Source organism: Boleophthalmus pectinirostris, unplaced genomic scaffold (genome assembly GCF_026225935.1).
Source record: "Boleophthalmus pectinirostris isolate CB_2022bp ecotype Guang Dong unplaced genomic scaffold, ASM2622593v1 HiC_scaffold_9, whole genome shotgun sequence".
In the NCBI taxonomy this organism is placed as follows: domain Eukaryota; kingdom Metazoa; phylum Chordata; class Actinopteri; order Gobiiformes; family Gobiidae; genus Boleophthalmus; species Boleophthalmus pectinirostris.
The window spans coordinates 10,725,142-10,749,465 of NW_026571541.1; the positions used below are offsets into that span (position 1 = coordinate 10,725,142).

The 24,324-nt window shown below is 39.0% G+C and overlaps 1 protein-coding gene across 1 annotated transcript in view; it reads right to left on the bottom strand.

Annotated features, from left to right (window-relative positions):
• Positions 1-24,324, bottom strand: part of epha4l (eph receptor A4, like) — a 143,071-nt gene that overhangs the window by 81,942 nt on the left and 36,805 nt on the right. Inside the window, exon 4 of the mRNA XM_020918581.2 lies at positions 2,287-2,442. Coding sequence (XP_020774240.1) covers positions 2,287-2,442 — 156 coding nt within the window. The remainder of the gene's footprint in view (positions 1-2,286; positions 2,443-24,324) is intronic.

A 24,324-nucleotide genomic window follows, 5' to 3' on the forward strand; every position in this document is an offset into this window, starting at 1 on the left:
CTCCAACGATCAGGAAGTAGGGATGTAACAATAGTCAAAATATCGTGGTATCGTATCGTCAAAGTTCTCACAGTAATATCGTGGACCATCACAGTATATCGAATTACAAGTCTCTTTGCTTAAATTAATAGTTAAAGCTAAAAAAAGACATGGGGGAACTACATAGACCATGATCCTTTGCCCCGTTTCAGTTCAGACTACAAGAAGAAATAACAGTTCTAAGCACTTTTAAGTCTCTGGATTAAGTCTTGTCAAGGTATTTTATGACGAAAAAGCAGCATATTCACAGTTTTGTAAGCCTCCACAAAATATCGTAACAAATATCGTACCGTGAGATTTATATCGTGAAAATATCGTACCAAGAGATTTGGATATTGTTACATCCCTATTAGTATTGTTGTTAGCTTTCCAGTCACCGCAAAACTCGCTCAGGTCTCTGAAAGTTAGGACCGTTGCCATAGTAATTGCCTATTTAAAACCAAAACTTCTGAACGGTCAACAGTCCTCAAAACGACGCCATATAACGGGAAGCTGAACCCCATAAATTCCACTGTAGACACTTACGCATCCAATCCAAGTTTAGATTGAAACACTTGCTGTAAGTTCCATGACAGTGAAAGCGTAATTTGATTTCAACGACAATATAATTCATACTATAAAACACGTTCCATCTCCCTTCCTGCTCTTGTTGAAACCTTTGCTGTCAGGTCATTGGAGCGCTTTATCTCTGGTATTCGTCTTCGCTCGTGCTTGTTTTGCAGTCGGTGTTTGTGGGAGCGAGACTAGATGAGCCATTTTACACTCTCATTAACTCTCTGTCACTAAGACTGATCACTGCGCACCACCTGCAGCCAGAGCCAACTATTAAAGCACGCATTTGGAAGGGTGCGTGTGGGGGTAAGGTAGCTTTGCTTAGTTTTGGAAGTTATTTCGGTTTTGCAATCATAGGCCTGTCACGATAATTACTATATCAACTTATCGCTCGATAAATGGTAGATGGAACCATTTTAGCAAGTTTGTGGGAGTCAATATTTGGCGTAGGTACGTTTTCTTTGTATTAGAGGGGAGCTTTGTGGTGTTTTTCTGTACTATGATATGAACATTTGAGCTGAAGACAGTTGAATAAATAATTTCTATAACTCCTCACAGATGCAACTAATTACTAAAGTGTTTCATTCTGCTGTTTGTTTTTAGAACAGCTCCTGTTTTTAATATTTCCGTAATACTTTCGTCAGCAATATATCGCAGGCCTAAGCCACAAAAAGAGATATAATATGGAGTTTTAAATTTTGAAACTAAAGATTTTCTGTGTCTTGGGCTCAAATGGTTTTTGGATCGACATTGGTTAAATAAGTTTTACAAGTTCCTTCCTCTGTTCAAATATTTAAGTTGTGCTTTTCATTTTCGTATCCTGTTTCTTAAGTAGTTTAAAATGAGAATTTAAATCAGATTACTCTATATTTCACTATTGCAGATTTCCCTGCAGATCTGTCCTAAAATATGTTTAAGGTTATAATAAGGATAACCACCAGACTAAGTAACGAGTCAGATCTGTAGAAAGCAACTATGCCCACCGTAAGAATGCATATTTTAATGGGATTTTTGAGCAATTAAGGCTATGTAATCACTGTATCACCATATCACCGTATCGGAAAGGATTTGTGTCCAGACATGTTGTTTCTGTGTCTGCAAGCCTTCTATTGTGTTGGAGATGGTTCATGTTAAACTTTTCAGAGACTATCCGTCTGCAGGTCATACGCATAGACGTATATATGAATGGACATATTTTCTAGCCTCTTCTAGCCTCGTTTTGGCAGTGAATTACTTTGCGGCACATAGACCTATATCAGCGTATCAACATTTTCAGTCATCCACACAGTGCTGGAGCAGATTCGTACTCAGATGAATTCGTGAGAGCTGACGGCACCGGATCCTTCCGTCTCTGGAGCCGTTTTCCATCGGATTAGTGTGGACGAACACTGCATCCACGACGAAAACGACTCAAATACGCACTAGTTTGGATGGGGCCTAAATCACCTTTCGCTGAATGACTGCAAGATAGATATTGAATACCATACTGTAGAAACTTCAATGAAAAGAAAAATAACATCTCCATAACGACAACCATAACCTCCATCAGAAAAATTGCCTAATGTAACTTTAAACCAGGAAGCTTTTCATTGTACGGCGAGCATGATTACAACCACATTGCTTGAGTATTGTTGTGCAGATGACTTTAACAGACAATCGTATGAATTTCACAGTGAGTTATAGAGTAGTACTCACGGGTGCAGGGCATTGAGGCTGGGTCCGTCTCCGAGCGGAAGAAGCCTTTATCACACGCACAGGACGTAGAGCCTTCCCTGGTGGAGTAACTGTGAAGAGGACACTTCATACACGGACCATCAGAGGCCAGGGCACGGTAGTATCCGATCTTACAAGCTGGAAGAGAACAAATACAGTAGTTAGAATCAATATTGCAATCTCAAAGGCTGGAGTTTTTGGAGTACAATAACTTCCTCCAGATTCTGTATAAAAACTGCTAACCCTGATGTTCTGAAAAGGGATTCTTTTATTAGTTTGTTAGTTTATGTTTCAGTCTTTTTGTCATTTCCTCTTTGCCCATAAAAATTTGAACATTAAACAAAGGCGTATTAAGAAAAAATAATCACAATTCTTGTTACAAACATCACAAAAACCACAAAAACCATGCCAATGCCAACTTCCAAACCTGAATAAATACATGTTTGTAGAAGGGCATTTGATGAGGAAGGAAAAGGAAAAGAAGCTAAAATTGAATGTGTTCTTTCATTGCACCAATATCATTTTCAAATTAGGGGTTGAGGAAATGTGGAAACAGCCCATACATCAGCTCAAAATCTGGAATAGACCGGGACTAAACCAGGGCTCAAACCAGGACAAGACAAAAACAAATACAACTGCACTAAAGGTCAGATAAAGAGATCTGCTCTTTCTCAAATATTTATGATTCATCGGTGAAACTTGGACGACTACCAAAGCTGCTGCCCTTTGAAACCACTTAACAACAAACAAACGTCGCTACACCTGGCTACCTCTGTCTTTTGTTTTTCCCATTGTATTTTCTATTCTTTAGTGTCCAAAACTCCGGGGCTGTAGTTGACAAAATATATCTTGGTCGACTAAAGACATCATGCCGATGAAAAAGTGGGAGTGGTAAAAGCTTTCAAAAGTATAACGTATTTCTGTGTATCTGACCCAAACTGTGGAGCGGAATTCATGAAAAAAAACAACTATTTATGCAGAAAAAGTACTAGGAAACAAAGTATTTTTATAAAAACTCAACTTGTGATTCATGAGTTTAAAGGTGCACTGTGTAACATTTCTAGTGGAGGGTCTGCCAAAAGCTTATCACCATACAAATTGAATTGCTTTTGTCTAGAATGTTCCACACATTACAGTTCAGATCTGTGGAAAGACGCCCCTATTCACAGAAGGAAATACTGTATTTTTGAACAACAGAAACGCCAATAATGAATAAATGTTAAATATCATACTATGGAACATCCCAGGCAAAGTAATAACATCTCCATGGAGACAAGCAGCACCAGAAATGTTACGCAATGCACCTTTTAACTGCCGTTTTACAAACAGTATATACCAAAAAATACCAAATCTAACTCACACACTCTCACTAACTTCTGCTGTTGTCGCATATACATTTAAATAATCTATAATAATAAAATGAATAGTTGTCGAATACAAATTTTGGTCGATTAAGACAATGTCAACCAAACAGCGAAGGCGTGCGCACAAGCAACCAAACACAAAGCAGAACAACAACAGCAACTCAAATTGGCCATTTCTGACCACTGTAAAAGAGAGAACCACATTATGGACCGGGACGGAGCAAACATCACTGGGACAGAGGAAAACAAACATCGCTTCTTGATTAAAGAGATCGAAATACAGAAACGTGCCCACGGGACTGTAAACCAAGACGAGGGGGCTTTTTTACTCTCACACACCTGGGATACTGTCCTGGGGAAGTTTGACTACAGATGACGCTGTCGTCCTGCCTCCACCGGTAGGAAGACAGCGCCTAAAACCTGTTTAAATCAACTGACCGGTCACGCCACAGCAACATCATGCGACCACTCTGAGGAAGACCGATAGTGAGCAGTCGAAACGGTCAGGTATGAAAACAAACTCTTGGTCTGAAAAAAGAACCTAATAACATAAATTATTGAAAGACCAAATGAACCTCACTGGACTAACGTCAAACGATTAATCAACGAAACCACTAAAAACCTACAGTCCTAAAGATGCCATGTCTTATTACTTCATTGGTGAGACATGGATAACTGAAGTGAAACAGAAAACGCACACCAACGTTCTTGTAGGGGTGCAAATGCGAGGAGCTGCAACTCAAGACTATAAAACATACATAGCACACACAAATGGCCGACGTCCAGAACTTTTTAAAATGTATTTTGTAAGTTTATTTTTTATGTTCTGTGGTCCAAAGCGAGTAAGAAATCTGACGGAGGCTTTTTGAGGAGACTTGGATCGCTACCAAAGCCGGTGCCCTTTGAAACCACTTAACAAACAAATGTCGTTACACTTGGCAACCTCTGTCTTCTGTTTTTGCCATTTAATTTTCTATCCGTTAGCGTCCAAAACACACACACACTAAGCAAGGCCAGCGACGCTAAGCTAAGTGACACTTTCGCTACTCGCTCTGGCTTCGCCCTCTGAGTGACGGGTTGATTGGGGCAGATAGTTTTACAGGGGGTTTCTCTGGCTGCTCTATGCGTTTGTGTAATAGCCAGTGTGGAGTCGGACGGCTAAGATTTCACTCCCAAAGCGCTAAAGCAGAAGGAGGCAACAAAAGGACGATTCTTTACAAGGTGCACGGAAACAGTTGCGGCTGTGATTGGAGGGAATCAGCTGTCAATCAAATAGAGTGGCGAGACCGGCCAATGGGGTAAAAGCTGTTATGTTCTAGAACAAGGCCAAGAGGGAAGAGTAATTTACATTTATTTTACCTTAATAATAAAGTTAATAATGTTATACCAGATCTTTTCACTTTGATAATTTTGTGTTTTTTTATTATTTTATTTTTCTCAATGTAGTAGTTCTTTTAAATTAATACAACATTGTTTGCTATACTATATTTATATGTGACTTCCTTTTGAGACGTTTAAGTAAAATTGTTGATTTTTTTATTTTTTTTTTTTTTACTTTTTGAATTTTTTTTGCATTGCGTTAATTTTCTTATGTTCGTTGTTGTCCATAAAATAAATTGTTTAGGAAAAAAATACAGTTTTTACCTCAAATCCGTTTTATTATAACTTGACAATAGTGTTATTTTGAAGTAACTTTTGAAGTACTTTTGGGCAAAAACAGAAATCTCCGTTTTGAGTTTTGCTCTTTTTGTTATCTTCTTCTACAGATATTACGAAAGACAATAATCTACAGTGGATTTTTATCAAGAAAGGAAGTAATAAAATGTTGATAGCAGTGAAATAGATCTGTCTTTTGACAATATTACTATACTGACAATGATGAACTTTTTCAAATGATCTCTTCACTTGAACAAAGTAAACTAACTACTAACTATTAGGGCTGTGCAAAAATGTTGATATATCGATATATCGTATCGTTTAATGTGATGATACAGTATCGATATCGTAGGCTGCTGTATCGATATATATCGCCAAGAGTACTTTGGGGTATATTTTCACTAATTATTTTGTTACAGCGCTACAGTTTTGTTGCTTGTTCAGAGAAAGGAAACTTTTTTTTATGCAACACATTTGACATTTTCACTGCTTTGATGAATAAAATGAAATGAATAAAACTTTGCACAAGAAGTGGTTGAACAAACACTTTTAGTATCAGAGCCATGATTTAGCTTTTGTTTTTTATTGAACCGTATCGAATCAATTTGAAATATATCGTAACTGAAAGTGCACTGTATCGAGATATGTATCGTATCGTGGCCTATGTATTGAGGTATGTATCGTATCGGCAACTTCTTAATGATACCCAGCCCTACTGACTATAATATTTAACTAACTATTATAACAATCCTGTATAGTTGTTAACTGTCCTATAATTTATAGATGCCCTTAAATATAAATTACATTTTAACTGCTTTGCCTTCATCATAAATACATCAGGACACACTCAACATTAAAGAACAGTCACAAAAACAACTCCCCAAAGTGTTCTTCCGCTCTCACTCGCTTTCCACACAACACCGCAACCAACGAGGGCCTCCCACTAAAACCACTGCTTAGCCACGCTCCCATATACAAACAACAGAGGAAACCCACACCACTGTAAAACGCTGGGAAATCCCATTTTTCCCTGTGACGATCCGTAATAAACTTAGCCTCCGCTAGCCTCCGCGCCCTGGAGACTGGCCTCTGTAGCGGCTGGATTAGCGCTGGGCTAGCTGCAACCTGCTGAGCCATTCTACAGAGCAGTCCCAGTCCATCAATCAGGCGGCGCAAATCCGGCAGGCTGCTTCTCTCGCTGACGCTTAAGCTAAGGGGGCCTCTTTGATTGGAGACTACAGGGGTGCGTGAAGAATCGCCAGCCTTAAAAGAAAAGAGATTAGGCGGGTCCGTGCTTTGTGCTATCTCTCAATCTCACAAGCAATCAGCGCACGCACTTAGCATGAGGAGAGACAGGGAAGATTCAAGGATTAGCTAGTATTGTTTAAGAGGTTTTGCCCGCTGCAGTGACCAAAGACGTGGTATGTTATATTTAAGGTTTCGGACATGTGCGTTGAGGAGGAAAGTGGTTGGATTTGAAAGAAGGGTCAACCTGATGTCAGAGTAGGTGCCCTTTTTAGTCAGCTCCAGAGGCAGAGTTAATTGAGATGCATGCTTCACAGACTACAGGCCGAAAGCTGTTTGAAGGGAGGATCAGTAAAACCAGGATGCAACAAACTGTGCGGAAACGATGAGATTTCCAATAGGCAATAATTAAGCTGTCTCAGACTAGCTCATAATGCTTTACAAAGACATTACAAAGTGCGTTTCACATAAACCAGCGGTTGTGAAAATGATCTGGCATCATCTCTAATGGGCAGAAATTTGCTCAAATCGAAGTTATAATCAAGTAAACAAGATCTTTATGCTAAAAGGGTTGCAGCAGGTCACACTATAGACAAAGACAAAGACCAAAGCAAAACCAGGAGTAAATCTAGACTAAACCAGGTCTGAATCAAGACTGGACAAAGGTCTAACCAGGACCACAAAAAAGTCTAAGGCCAAACCAGGACTAAACCAAAGTTATAATAATTTCTCATGGATGGTATGAGTTAAAAAAAAACATTGTCTTAATTAGGTATCATTAAAAAGTTGCCAATACGATAAATACCTTGATACACAGGCCACGATACGATACATATCTCGATACAGTGCACTTTCGATTCGATATGATATATTTCAAAATGTTTCGATATGGTTCAATCAACCACTTTTTGCATTAAGTTCATATGAAACACAAACATTTTAATCATCGAAACACTGAAAATGTCAAATGTGTTGCAAAAATGAGTTTCCTTCCTGCAAACAAGCAACTAAACTGTAGCGCAGTAACAAAATAATTTTGTAAAATATACCAAAACATACTCTTGGTGATATATATCGATACAGCAGCCCACGATATTGATATTGTACCATCACATTAAACAATATGATACACTGATATTTCGATATTTTTGCACAGCCCTAGTCTAAATTCTGAACCAGATTAGTAAGTCTAGACTAGAACTAAAACCAAGTTAGTTACAGACAACACAATAGTGGACAAAGCCTTAACCAGGACCAAAAAGAACCTAAATTCAGAAGATTCGGCAGGCCAAACCAGAACTATACTGAAGTTATAATCATTTCTATAGATGGTATGTGTCAAGAATTCACAGCTTTAATTCTGAACCAGGTTAGCAGGTCTAGACTAGAACTAAAACCAAGTTAAACCAGGACTAAACCAGGTCTAACAGTGGCCTAACCAAGACCAAAAAGAGCCTAAATTCAGAGGATTCGGCAGGCCAAACCAAAACTATACTGAAGTTGTAATCCTTTCTATAGATAGTATGCGTCAAGAATACACTGTCTTAATAATGAACCAGGTTAACAGGTCTAGACTAGAAAAAAACCTGGAATAAACCAGGTGTGAAACAGGACTGGACTGAAGCCAGTGTAGTCAAAGGTTCAGTATGCCAAACCAAACATTGTAGTAAGCCAGTTTTACATCAGAACTAAACCAGGACTTTCCCAGACATTAAGCTGGATTTTACCAACAATAAACCTCGCAAAGACAGGACTTAAATAGGCCTTCAAATCTACGACTTAACAAATCTCGGCAGCGCTACAAAATCGGTCCGATGTTCAAACGCTAACCTCTGTCGTCGAGATTGATCGGTGTTTTCTGAAATTTGTTTTGAATTTTTTTACATCAACAATTGTGTTTTGTTTATAGCAACACGGTGCGTAGTAGTGGAAGAGTGAGTGGAAAGAGGGTTTGCATTAGGAGACTGCAGAGAGGGAGACCGCAACAGTGGGTGGTCCTGAAGAATCTCCCTTCAAACTCACTGGATTTATCTCTGTCCGGGCAGCGTCAGGAAAACCACATGTAATTCAAACATACACACTCGGCACACATGGAATTAGTTTATGGTCTCATCATTTTTTCCACGTTTGTTATGTTGTTTCGCTGGTCACTTGGCAGTTAAACGCCAAATCGCTGGTTGTCAATACGTGTGACGAATGCATGGATCGTAATGTAGAGCTGTGTTAGACCAGCTTAGTCCTGGTTTGGTCCTGGTTTAGTTCTTCTTAAAGCTGCACTGTATAAATTGTGTGGTAGATGGTCTGTCACCTGCTTGTGTCTATGGAGATGTGCCTAGAATGTTCCACAGTGTGACCATAAACTTAAGAATGTCCATCCCCACTCACAGTAAGAATGATTTTTTTTTTAAGATCTTTTTGAACACTGTTGTGAATCTGTTGTTAAATAAATGCAGTTTAGCTGAATACCATATTCTGGACTATTTAAACCAAACATCTCAGGTTTGGGACCACATCCAGAAAACCACCTCTGGAAAAGTTACACAGTGTACAGTGTTTTGTACTGTTCTAGTCCTGGTTTAGATCTTGTTTAGTCCTGGTTTATTTCAAGATCAGACCTGACATCAGACTGTTTCTCAATCATTTTTTTTTTTTTTTATCAATATAAAAATGTAATTACTTCTGGTATAAGTTACGGGGAGGTATGGTAGACCTTGATAGCCATATAGAATTTTTTTGAAAATGCCCTATGCAGTGGAGAGTCAGCCACCTGCTTGTTTCTATGGATATGGAGATTTAACATATTTGTCACCATGGAGACAAAGACCTGGCCATGTTACCGGTAAGATCTGTGGAGCGGCAACCCCACTCACCATAAGAATGCATATTTTTCAAGGCATTTTCTAAAACAGACATGTCAAACTTAGGCCCAGGGAACAAATTTGGCCCGCAATATAATTATATTTGGCCCGCGAGATCATATCAAATATGTATTAGAGCTGCCCACTGGCTACACATAGGCTATAGAGGCATTTTTTATTTAAAATTGTGTTATTATTTTATATTCTGTTTGTTCTGGATTCAATATTTAAGCAAAACTATTATTAAATATTTATTCTAATAAGAAGGTTTAACATTGCATATCTTGAAAGAAGAGAAAACATGCAGATGTTGTTGAAATTTTGCAATAAATATTTAGTTTGGCCCACGAATTAGTCCCAGTTTTTAATTTTGACCCTCTGTGAATTTGAGTTTGATGCCCTTGTTCTAAAACAAGTATAACTGATTGAATACAGGATGGATATGTTTAATGCCACAGTGAGGAACTTTCAAGGGAAAGCAATAACAGCAATAACTCATGCTGTGGCACTAGCAGACCCCACACTAGAAAGATTGCACAGTGCAGCTTTAAGACATTTTGTACTGTTCGTTCCCATATTCATTTTTTTGTAATTTTATTTTAATACTATTTCTCTCTCCAGTCCATTCTCTGAGCGGGTTTCTCAGAGCAGTCGTCAGGGCCCAAATCCGTTCTCTGACAGATCAAAGCTGGACAAAGAGCGTGGTGACTTACTGTTCTATTCTGGATGAGCCAAAAAATGGATTCCCTCATAGACTCGGGACACTACAATCCCTCCTCTCTACCCCATAGCGCTTTCACTCTTTCAATACTGAAGCTTTAGTCCTTTATTTGTGCCATTGTAAGACTATCCCGCCCAGTCCCTGTTGTCTCCTAAGCTGAGGCGCATTAAAAGAGAAGGCCATTGAGGGCGCAGGGGTTTTGTCCATTTTGGGCTGAATTCTTCTAAAGGAGCTGTCGTGTGAAGGGGGTACAGAAGGTTTAAAATTTAGTACAAAAACAGGATTGCTCAAAAGCTAATGATACAATTATCGCTATCCACACATGACAATTAAATTAGAATGTTATTTAAAGGTGCACTAGAGAAATGGTAAATAGTCACAATTTTATATAGCACTTTATCACCTTCAAGGTTCTCAAAGCACTTTACATCAAGGAACCACTCAGTCTTTCACACACATATTCATACACCAATGTACACAGACAGACTGGAAGGGAGGGGGGTAAGTGTCTTGCCCAAGGACACAACAACAGCATTCATCTGTGGGAGCTGGGATCACACTGCCAACCTTCAAATCAATGGACAAACGCTCTACCAACTGAGCTATTGTCGAACATATATTTTTTCTGGCTGAAGGGACACCACCTGCTTGTCTCCATGGAGATGTCATTGCATCGCCTGGAATGTTCCACGGTATGGGATTAAACATCTGGCATTGAATCAATTCCAAGCAGGAAGGTTTTAGTAGGGATGTAATGATATCCAAATCTCCTGGTACGATATTATCACGATATGCATCTTATGGTACGATATTTAATGCGATATTTTGGAGAGGCTGATATAATTGTAGATAAGACTCTTTTTTGCTTTTAAAATACCTTGACAAGATTTTGGTTTCCATGTTTTTTCCATTATTTCCATCACGATCCCAAGAATTCAAGTAAAAAATGTATTTCTTCATGTTGCCTGCACTGAAATGAATCATGGGATATGTAGTTCCCGATGTTTATAAGCTGTTGCTACTATAAAACCATATATTTAAGCAAAGGATTTTGTAGCTCGATATATTGTGACAGGCCACGGTATTATTGTGAGACTTCTGACGATACGATATCACGATATTTTGGTTATTGTTACATCCCTAGTTTTTAGTACTCAAAAATATATTGGAAAAATGCGCACTCCTTCGGTGAGTGGGCCACCTCTCCACAGATCTAACCTGTAACTTAACATAGCGTGGCCTCAACTGCGTGTCTTCTTCATGGAGATACAGTAGATGAGTTTAATGCCAAACTGAGCAACATTCCAGACAAAGCAATGACGTCTCCACAGAAACCAACTGTGTGTTTTCATGGACGTACAGCAGATTAATTTAATGTCATACTGCGGAACATTCCAGACAGATAAACATCTCCACAGAAACAGGTTGTCTTTCAAAGCAAATAAGCCGTGATGAATCTAAGTCGGCACGAAAACTAAACAGGACCTTAATGTGGTAGTCCAAGAATGAACCAGGCCCAAAACTGGACTGACCGAACTAGTTCAGAATTGATCTAAACTAAGTCTCTAATTCAGTGACAAAACCAGGGCTTAAGTAGGACTACAACAGATCTGAACCAAGCCCCAAAACAGGACCTACCAGGGCTAAACCAACACTACAGCCGGCTTTCATCTAAGCTTTCATCTTTAAGTAGCATTCGCCTACACATTTTGTTATTAACAAGGTTCCCACTGTTTTTCACAGACAAAATTTCAAAACTTTTCCATCATCTAAAGTGAATTTTCTATGACTTTACAGCACCTACATGTGTAGAATTGATCAGACTTTTAGGGCTAAATATGAAATGTTAACCCTTTCCACTCAACTTATGGTTTGGTATTATAGTTTTTTAACATTCAAAATACTCTCAGTGCATTTATTGCCATCTCTCTTAAACAAAAGATTAATGTTCATATGTTTTCAGAAATAATCATAATAGCCTAATGATAACTTAACAGAACATTGTCGTTGCGTGAAAGAGATACTAAAATTCCAAGACTTTTCCAAAACTTACATTGAATTTACAAATATCCATGACTTTTCCAAGATTTCCATGACCATGAGAACCCTGTATAACTTTACTTTACTTTTTTGCTCCTTCTTTTTTGGTCCATCACCTGTTTGTTTCTATGGATATGTCTTTGCTCGGCTTCAAATGTTCCACAATATGATATTAAACAGCTCTATCTTACATTTATTCAATTACAGGTGGTTTTATAGCTCAAAAATACCTAGAAAAACAAGCATTCTGACTATGAGCGGGTCACCTCTCCACAGATCTGACCTGTAATTGTAGAGGTGTAACGATATCCAAATCTCATGGTACAATATTTTCACAATATACATCTCACGGTACAGTATTTATTGCGATATTTTGTTGAGGCTAACAAAATTGTGAATATGCTTCTTTTTCCAAAGAATTAAAAATTTTAAAGTGTTTAGAATTGCTATTTCTCCAAGTAATTTGCAGCAAAACAAAGCAAAGGATCATGGCCTATGCAGTTCCCTCTGTTTTTTTAGGTATTGCTGCACCGTATCAATGAATTTAAGCAAAGAGACTGGCATTTCGATGTATTGTGATGGCCCATGATATTATTGAGAGACTTTTGACGATACGACATCACGATACGTTGGTTATTGTTACACCCTTAGTAACTAGGTCTGATTTGATTTTGAAAATACAAAGATTTCATACCATACTGTGAAACATTCCAGAGAATCCAATAACCCCTCCATGGACAAAAGCATTTGACGCACCCTTCGCCAGAAAAGTTGCACAATGCACCTTTTAAAATTCTTCCACACAATCACATCGCCAGTACTGCCCACCTCAAGACCGGGCGCAGGCTAGCCAATGTTCTACTTCGAGAATACACCAGGGACTAAAACGCATGAGAGCCAACTATAGTCCAACAATAGCTTTCCAAAAACAACCTAAGAACATTACACCCAACCCACTGTATCGTCAATTACTCCAGTCTACCCATGCAAAACAACTCTCTCTTATCATGAAGGGGAATTAACTTCAAACTATAGCATTCACCCTTCTTTTCAAGCCCATGCTTTATCTTCTATGGCGCGATGAAAACTCGGTCAGTCATTTTAAGTCATAACAGACACTGAGAACTCTTCACCGGAGAATCTTCACAAAGGGAGTCTTTCAAAACAACCCCGCGATCAGATTTCAGGACCAGAGGGCAGGGATCGTCTGCACCGTACTGATCCAGCGCTGGCTATTCACTCTCCCTTTCGCTCTTTGTGTGCCTGCCTATCTCAGTTCCTCTGTTTTGCATACCTGTGGAAAATAATCAGGCAGGAGCACGGGACAAGCAAGGGATTCTGGGATATCCATGACAATAACAAACTTTAAATGTGCATTGTGTAACTTTTTATGGTGGACGGTCTGCCATCTGCTTGTCTCCATGGTGACGTTATTGCGTGTACGGCATTAAACAAATATATCTTGTGTTTATTCAGTTACGGGCGTTCGCACAGGTTCTAAAAACGACCTTTGGCATCTCTAAAACATTTCAGGAAAATCTACATGCAGTCAAGCAGGTGGCAGACCCTCTACAAAAACGGATAATGCACCTTTAAAATAGTCGAAAATTAGATGCACAAAATTTTTGTGCTTACATCTCTAAACCAGAACTGAACCAGGTGGGAACCGTAAAAAAACACATACATATTACATATTTTGAAGCTTGTACTGACTCAAAATGCATCAGCTCTTATACAAATGGTAGGATATGAGTGTGTTTGTCTCATATTGCTAATGTAAATTGTCAAAGTCAGGACTGAACCAGGTCTAATCTAATGACCAAGTAAGGGCATAACTACCTTAAAATGAAGACTAAACCGGGTCTAAAGGATTGAGACAGTCAAAATTTTAACTTTTTTAAATTTTAAGATCTAAAAGAGGACCATGCCCACAGGTTCAGAGTCTGTAACTGAAATGATCCAAACTCATATTAAACTGGACTAGACAAAGATGGACTAAACCAGTTCTAAACCAGGAATTGAGACAGTCCAAGTTTTATTCTAATCTAATTTAATTTCAACTAAACAAAGTCTAAAACCGGGCAAAGTTTGCAGGTTCGAAGTCTATAACTAAAATGATCCAAGGTCATATTAATCTGGACAAAAAAAAAAAATTGAATTTAAATTCACCTAAACCAAGTCTAAAATAAAACCGAAGTCTGCATGATTCAAAGTCTATAACTGAAACGATCCAAACTCATATTAACCTGGACTAAACAAATATGGACTAAACCAGATCTAAACCAGTCCAAGTTTTATTTTAAACTAATTTAATTTCAACTAAACCTGGTCTAAAACAGGGCAAAATTTGCAGGCTCGAAGTCTACAACTAAAGTGATCAAAATTCATAGTGACTTGGACTAAACCGAGCAAAAACAAGATTAAGCCAGTCCAAATTGAACTCAGTCTAATCAGGAACTTAATCTGGACTAAACCAGGTCTAAAACAAGATTAAAATTGCAAGTTCAAAGTCTATAACTGCCATTGTCTAAACTCATTATAATCTAAAACAAAGAAAAACTGGACAAGACGGGGACAACGTCTGGTTCAAGGTGCGTTTTAAGCATTCTAAACTCATCAATCATTTGTAACAGATTTTGTGATATCTTTGTTTGCCCTTTGACAATGATGCATCCAGTGTGTGTATCTGACCAGACAGACTCATCAAATTAAAGCCCCATCAAAATGCATACACCTGAGCCACGGCCGCATTAGCATGTATAACTAGCAACTGACCGCAAGCATCTGTCAGAGGCAACAGCAGGACAGTGGCACAAGTAGTTTATTAACATGTGGAAAAAAACAGGACTAAACCAGGCCTGAACCAGACCCAAGCGTGGACTAACAAGGTCTAAAGCAAGATGGGGCTTTGAAAGGGCTAAACCAGCTGTTAAGAAGGACTAAACCAGGTCTAGGTCTAAAGCAGGTCTAAACCAGGGATATCTGAGGATTGAACCACGACTATAAGACTAACTTGTGCTTAAACCAAACTTAAACCAAACCCTGGAAGTTGTAGACAGTGCACTGGTCAATCAGCGAAGAGCTTCGAAGCCATGACTGGATCACTTTTTGTGGTACAGCACAACAGTAAACAAAACGGTCAAGATGGATGTAGATGAAGCCAGACATTCTGTGTTGGCAAAGATTCCCGAGATCGAGGATTTAAAGCCAGAACAAAGAGAATGTTTGGTGAATTTTATCAAGGGGAAAGACGTTATTGCCCTTCTTCCTATGGGATTTGGGAAAAGTTTAATCTACCAGTTAACCCCATTAGTGGTGCATTACATATGTCACAAACAAATAGCAGCGATTGTTTAAATTAAAAAAGTACCTGCCTACTGTCGAGCGAACGAATCCTAATGCTGCGAGGTCAGACAGTTTCCACGAAGTGAAACTGGCTGATGAATTAGGCTAGCCTAAGTGCATGACTCTGTGGAAAAAGCGAACTAAAACCATACTTTGGAACATTCTTCGCGAAGATAGAGAAATTGTAAAACCGAAGTGATACTGTGGAATATTATAGATAATAAGAACAACCTTTCCATGGAAACAAGCAAGCCAAGTGAGAGTCAAGTCTGTGGAGATGCAAGCCTGCACACAGTACATGTTCTCCTAATATTTCCCCAAAGCAATAAAAACATCCAAACTATAAAAGTGTGGGACTTTAAAGGTGCACTATGTAACTTTTTGGTTAGGGGTGCATCAGCTGCTTGTTTCAATGCTCTGCTTGAAATGTTCCATATTGTGACATTAAACAGCTCTACCTTGCATTTATTCAATTACTGACGGTTTTATAGCTCAAAAATGCCCAGAAAAACAGGCATTCTGACAGCGGGGAAGCCTTTCCACAGATCTGACCTGCAACTTGCTCTGGTTTGGTCTCCAAGAAGATAGAAAGATTTAATACCATACTGTGAAACATTTCAGACAAACGAGAAAAGCATTTGACAGACCCTCCACTAGAAAAGTTACACAAAGCACCCACAAGTATTTCTAAAAGATGGGATTGCAATTTGATGATGACACAAGACAAATCTATCGAATTAATCCCTACATATAAACATAGCCTACACCTGAGCCGTAGCTGCATTAGCATGTATAACTAGCCGCTGACCGTTAGCATCTGTCCGCGGTAACAGCAGGCCAGTGGGGCAGGTTAGCTTGTTCATTCTCTCATTGGGGTTATTAATGACATCCGTAGCACCGCGACGCAGACACTTGGACACCCGGGCAGCGAAAGCCTTCACAGTGATGGATGAGAGACACCAGGCTACCACAGCACTGGTCCTCATGATGGATCACAAGGCTCCTCGCACTATCTGACCTTCACCCAACAGGCTAAAGAGACAGACGTATATATTCAACATGCAAACCAAATGAGCTGCAGGGACAAGAGGTGGGACAGCAGCCGACGGATTGACGAAAGAGAATAGTTAGCTCATGTTTAAATTATTCTAAAATGCAAATATAACACACACAATGTCACAATAACATTTTGACACTTAATAACTTATAAGACACTTCACTTGTTTTTAATCAACTTCACAAATCATGAAATCATTTTCAAATATGATTGCAAACTTTCTGATGTTAAATGTGGTAGTTTGAATTGTATTAATGGGTAAAGCTGTTATATGCACCATTGAGAGGACTTTTTACCAATAAAATATTTTTGTGTTAATTTGGTAATTGCTATGGCAACAGTTCTAAACTGTCATGATTCTGAAATATGTGGATTTAAGGTGCCTTATGTTGCATTTTATCGAATGTCGGTATTCGATAAACCCGCGTCAGTTCTCCCTACATCCATTGTAAATACGTTCCATTTCAACAGTTGGGCAAAATATGGATGCTCGAGAAAGTTTAATGTCCAACCAACTCGGTCTGCAACAAACTAGCCGAGTTTGTGTTTCGGAATCCTAATTTGATTGGCCGTTCCATTGCACTTTCCCAAGGTGGAGGTCGGTTTTCCCCGAGTCCCGAGCACAATAGAATGCAGCATTATTCATGGGTTTCAGCTTCCTATTAGATGGAACATTTTGAGGACTTTTCACCTGTAGCCTCGTAGGACCTGGTGTCCATATATGTGGACATAAATGTCCAACACATTTTGGGTTGTTCAGGCACTTAATAAAGTTTTGCAAATCATTATTCAATTGTGACTTTATTGTATTCCATCAAAATGATTAAAACATGCATGCCATGCAAGAGGTCAGGTCTTAGGAGGCAAGAAATAAATAAATAAAAAGGGTCTTAGGAGGTTAAAACAAATCATATTTTTAAATTGTCAATCGCTATGACAACAGTCCTAAAAAATAACAATAAAAAAATGTGTTTAGCAATTTAAATTATTATGGAAATTATAATTTGCATACAACCCACAAAGTAATTGTTTATGTCTGTGGTTGCCAAAAATGTCACCTATAACTTATTATTTTATGTAAAAGAATAATAATTTTGCAATAAATCTATGAATAAATAGATAAAATAAACCTACTCTTAAAAGTCAGTTTGATGAAACATTTTGCCCAGTTAATTAGCCGCTCCCGCCTCTCAGTCCGTCACACGTCCTGACTCCTCACCAGCGCTAATGAATGCTAAGCACAAAAGCATTAGCGCGGACGCTGATGCTAATAGCACACACGCCACTCGATCTGACAGCCAGCGCGGCTAAGCTAACGGAGCTGGTGCCAGAAGGGCGCTAAGCTAACGGGGACAGTGCCAGAGGGCGCAGGAGTTAGCCGCAGTTTGTCTGTCAAAAGCTGAATGATTTATCACTGTATTTTCAGCAGAAGCCATCCATCACAACTGTCCAGAGCCACACAAGACGGAGCTAATTAAAATGTCTACCTGACACAGGGAGCGGAGCGGGGCAGAGGGGGGTGATAATGACAAGCAAGCAGGGCCGCGACCAAGAAATACACGGGCTCGAAAACACTAAATGTTCCTAGAAGACATGTTAATTCAATACAAAATTCAAATCTCTTTATTGTATTGTATTATTAAGAAGGTTGGATTTAATTTGAGATATATTGGGCCGATATTTGGACTTTTTATAGGGTGACCAGATTTTCAAAATTCAAACAAAATATAACCAGGTTGGGATTTTTGGGAGAAATAAAATTGTGAAAAAGAGGGTAACTAATTAATTGTCCATTCATAACTTGCATTGTGGGTCAATAATAATTTGAAGAACGTCTTACCATGTTTTTTTTGGTTTTTTTTTCTTATGGTCATTTTCAAGCTCAGTTCTCTGTATTTTGGCTAAACAAATGACAATATATTCCTCTCTTTACTCTTGGCAGGTCTCAAAATGATCAAAAATAAGGACACCTGGCACATTTCGTGTATAAAACTGGGACAAATTCATGGTTTTGATGAAATTTGCTGGGAGAGGGGACACAGGGCTCAAAACTGGGATTGTCCCGGGTAAATAAGGAGGCCTGGTCACCTTAACTTTTTATCGTATTGGTAATCAACCTTAAATCTCCAGCACAGGTGATATTTTTTTTTGGTTTGATCTGCTGCCTAAAAAATACACACCAAGCTTTATTTTAACACTATATGACTGAAAACATGACTACTCAGCTCTCTTAAAAGTTTGTGGTTTAAAAAAAAGGCTTGTTTGTAGTACATTTAAATGACAAATTTAAATGGACTAAATAATCACAGTTGGTCTCATGTATCGGCTAAAATATATCGACAGGACTTGTCGGCCATCAGTTTCACTCAAGTATAAACAAATAATATTGGCATTGGACTTGAAAAAAAACATAGCTGTCGATCTCTTGATTGAATGTTGTGAATACTGATTCTAGATCTGAGTGATCATGTGGTACATTTGGGTAGTCAGGAGGTCTTCTTCTGGTTTAGTCCTGGTTTAGACCTGGTTTAGACCTGGTTTTCATCTAGTTGAGTCCTGGTTTAATCCAGGTTTAGACCTGGTTTAGATCTAGTTGAGTACTGGTTTAATCCTGGTTTAGATCTAGTTGAGTCCTGGTTTAGACCTGGTTTAGATCTAGTTGAGTCCTGCTTTAGACCTGGTTTAGACCTGGTTTAGATCTAGTTGAGTCCTGGTTTGAGTTTAGATCCTGGTTTAGATCTGGTGGTTTAGTTTGATCTAGTTTAGTCCTGCTTTAGACCTGGTTTACCTGGTTTAGTCTAGTTGGTTTAGCTGGTTTAGACTGGTTTAGATCTAGTTGAGTCCTGGTTTAATCCTGGTTTAGACTTGGTTTAGATCTAGTTGAGTCCTGCTTTAGACCTGGTTTAGACCTGGTTTAGACCTGGTTTAGATCTAGCTGAGTCCTGCTTTAGACCTGGTTTAGACCTGCTTCAGACCTGGTTTAGACCTGCTTCAGACCTGGTTTAGATCTAGCTGAGTCCTGCTTTAGACCTGGTTTAGACCTGCTTCAGACCTGGTTTAGATCTAGCTGAGTCCTGCTTTAGACCTGGTTTAATCCTGGTTTAATCCTGCAGGTTTTGATCTTGTTTATCTTTCATCAGAACGTATTCAGACCTAGTAAAGACCTGTTTGAGTCTTTAGACCAAGACCTGGTTTAATCCTGCAGGTGTTTATCCTTCTCCACACCTTGTTTGTGTTTTAAGTCTAGATTATATAAAGCATAAACCTGCATTTCTTCTGCATTCACTTCTCTACTGATCCAATTTCCAGAACTTTTCAACCAACTCTTTCTATATAATCTCAATTTTCTTGTTTAGAAACCCAACGATATTTTTGAGAACATTTTAAACTAAGCAATGCTGCTGTCAACACGTAGCCCTGCACTTCCTCCTTAATTCTCCGGCTCTTGGCTTTAACAAGGTAATATTAGCACAATGGTTTATATCGCAAAATCTAAAGTAATCCACCCAGTTACAGTAAATCAGAACTGGGCCCTCCTTAAAACGTGTTGTGTAATTCTCAAGGGGCACTGAGGAGTACTACCTGGAATGACCTCCAAACCAGGACTCAGTCAGGACTAAACCAGGACTGAGCCAGGATTACACCAGGATTTAACCAGGACTCAATCAGGACTAAACCAGAACCAACACAGAATAAAGATGAACTAAGCAGAATAAACCAAGACTGACCGAGGACTGAGTCAGTACTAAACCAGAACTAAATCTGAACTACACCAGGACTGAACCAGGACTAAACCAGGACTCAACCAGAACTAAAAGTGAACTAAACCAAGACAAGACTAGATCTAATCAGAACTAAAGTAGGGCTAAAGCAGGACTAAACCAGAACTAAACCAGGTTTTAAGGTCTAAAACTGAAGGAAACCAAGACTAAATCAGGATTTAACCAGGACTCAACCAGAACTAAAACAGAACTAAACCAAGACAAGACTAGATCTAATCAGAACTAAAGCAGGATTAAACTAGGACTAGAACAGGCCTGAACCAGGAATAAACCTGAACCAAACCAGGACTAGAACAGGACTAAACAAGGACTAAACCAGGATTTAAAAAGCAGAACTAAACTGAGACTAAATCTAATCTGAACTAAACTAGGACTAAACCTGAACCAAACCAGGACTAGAACAGGACTAAACAAGGAGTAAACCAGGATTTAAAAAGCAGAACTAAACTGAGACTAAATCTAATCTGAACTAAACCAGGACTAAATCAGAACTAAACCAGGACTAAGCCAGAACTAAACCAGGACTAGAACAGGGTTGAACCAGAATGAAACCAGGACTAAACCAGGATTTTAAGGACTAAACCTGAACTAGATTAAGACAAGACTGGATCTAATCAGAACTAAAGCAGGACCAAAGCAGGGCTAGAACAGGACTAAACCAGGACCAAACCAGGATTTAAGGACTACACCCGAACTAAGCCAGGACTAATTCAAACCAGGCTGTTTATCTTCTTTCCAACACATATTTGATCTTACTGACACATCAGAACTAAAGCAGGATTAAACCAGAACTAAACCAGGATTTAACCTAAGACTAAACCAAACCAAGCCTAAATCTAATCAGAAGTAAAGCCGGACTAAACCAGAACTAAACCAGGGCCAAAACAGGACTAGAACAGGACTGAACCAGAACCAAACCGAGGCTGTTTACGTCTTTACCACGCGCATTTTCTCTTGTTGACAGCTCCTGACTAGGCCTGCCCTGTGTTCTGCCAGATTAAAGAGTAAATCATATTTAAAAAGACTACATAATTAGACTGCCTTCTGTATAATACCTGTAATTACCCAGAGTTAGTTCTTTGTCCGTTCTCTTTCATATCTGCTCTGTGACCTGCTTCTACAGGTGTGTGACCCCGGGTGCATCTCAACATTATTAAACCATGACATCACCCGGGACTATTAGAAGCACTGAATCACTTCTGTATCCAGCGGCCTGTTTTGAAACGCTACGAAACAATTTACTCAGTTACATTCACCCTTTAACTTGATACAAAGCATTATCTGGGATTAGTTTCATGTGAGATATTGTATTTAAAGCAACAATGTGGAACCGTCTAGGAGTGGCATGGCATCTGTCTGATTCAGTGGTAATTCTGTGGTAATAGAAACTACACTTTGGAACATTATCAGTAGAGATAGATCTGTTTTATGGCACACTGTGGAACAACAAAAGAACAATATTTCTGTAGAAACAAGCCAGAGGAGGAAGGAAGTGTCAGGTTTGTGGAGATGCAAGCTCGCTCACAAAAAAAAGAGGCATTTTTTCTTTGCCATCCAACATAAAAAAAAACAGCATGATTTTATTGTTGCATTTTTATGATTAAAACGCTGGAGGACCTTAAAGTAAAAGATGGTTTTTCTTCTACCTTATCCCAGAACTTTTTTTTTTTTTTTCTCTCCAACTGAAATAACCTTTTTCTTTTTTTTAAATCTCTTAGTAAACAATTCATCAGTACTAGTATTCAGAGATGGGGACTTGCAAGTCGTGACTTGGACTCGGACTTGAGGCCTGTGACTTGAGAAGACTTGAAGCACTTTTAAATCTGAATTCTTTCTATTCTGACCGTAATGATTCACACTGAGATCTTGTCAAAATATTTAAAAAGGAAAAATTTACATTTCTACAACTTGTATACTTATATACTCTATAATTATTCATATATAAATATACTATAAATTGCAAAAATCTAAGCTATGTTTGGTATTTTGGTTTAAAGACTTGAAACGACTTGAAACTCAAAGCAGACGACTTGGACTTATGGAACAGTGATTCGAGACTCGACTTGGACTTGCCTATATTTGACTTGGGACTTGACTTGGACTTGAGGTCAAAGACTTGAGACTTACTTGAGATCTGCAAACCAATGACTTGGTCCCACCTCTGCCACTATTATAGTCAGTTCTGAACAGGTCAAACAAGAATAATTACTTCCAAAATACAAAAAGTTACATATAGTATTTTCTATAGTACTTTTCTACTTTTGCTTGAGACACAGGGTTCCCACGGTCATGGAAATCATGGAAAAGTCATGGAATTATGTAACTTCACTGAAAGTTTTGGAAAAGTCATGGAATTTTAGTATCTCTTTCACACAACTACAGCGTTCTGTTAAGTTCTCATGAAGCTATTATGATTATTTCTGAACGTCTGCAATTTTTGTTTAAAAGAGACAATAAATGCACTGACAGGATTTTGAATGTTAAAAAACTATAATCCCAAACCATAAGGTGAGTGGAAAGGCTTAATTTTTCATAATTAGCACTAAAAGTATGATCAATTCTAAACTTGTAGGTGCCGTAAAGTGATGGAAAAATTCACTTTTGGTCAATGAAAAAGTTTTGAAATATTGTCAGTGACAAAGAGTGGGAACCCTGGTGATAACTGCTTAATACTTTTCTAATTTTCCAGCATTTTGAGCGTAAAAATTATGGAAAAATCTTGTATAAAACTTGCCCCTACTTCATCACTTACAGACGGTCATAACAGGACACGCATTGTCTTTTGTTGCGTGCACCTGCTCTGAAACAAACCCCACTTTACTCTACGACAATCACACAATATGCAGTACAAATATGCAGTACAAATTCAACAAATGTGTGATACATGTCGTAATTGTTGCATTGTCACTTAGACGGGTTGTATGTTTGTGTAGGGTTGATTTGTGTAGCTGGGATGGTACAGAGGTCAGTTGTGTTTACATGTACACTTCTATTGAGAGTACTTCCTCATCGCTTCCTTTTCCTCTGCACCTTTTCTGGCCTGACTCCTCATCCTCCCTTTTCCCTCCTCTGTTTAACTGCACTGATTGTTCCTGCGATGTGTGTTCCCTTTGCAAAACAATATTAGCATACCACCTTCTCTCTCTCTGTTTGCGCTCGTTCTCTCTCTCCCTCCCTCTTTGTTTTTTTTTCTCTTTCCCGCTCTTTCCCTCTTCATATAACTCCCGTTCTCCCTCTCTGTCCCTCTCTTTATGTCCCTCTTTCTCACTCTCTCTTTCTCTCACCCTTCTCCGTCCTTCTCTCTGTCTCCTCGTAACTCTTTCGTTCTCTCTGTCTCTTTGTCCTTCTCTCTACATCCCTCTTTCTCCTTCTCTTTGTCTCTTTTTTCTTCTCTCTTTCTCTCCCTCTCACCCGTCTCTGTCCTTTCCTCTCTCTCTTTCTCCCTCTCTTTCTCTATTCCATACCCTCTCTCTGTCCCTCTCTCTACATTCCTCTTTCTGTTTTCTTCTCTCTTTCTGTCCCTCTCCCTGTCTCTCTCTCTTTCTCTACATCCCTCTTTCACCCTCTCGTTCTCTCCCTCTCACCCATCTCCATCCTTCCCTCTCTCGTTCTCTCTCTTCTTATGACTCTGTCTCTCTCTCCATCCCTCTTTCTCACTCTCTCTTGTTTTCTTTCTCTCTCTCTCTCTCTCTCTCTCTCTCTCTACATCCCTCTCTTTCTCTCCCTCTCACTCATCTCCGTTCTTTTCTCTCTCTCCGTCTCCCTCTCTTTCTCTCTTCCGTACTCTCTCTCTGTCCCTCTCTCTACATTTCTCTTTCTCTCTTTTTTCTTCTCTCTTTCTGTCCCTCTCCCTGTCTCTCTCTCTTTCTCTACATCCCTCTTTCACCCTCTCGTTCTCTCCCTCTCACCCATCTCCATCCTTCCCTCTCTCGTTCTCTCTCTTCTTATGACT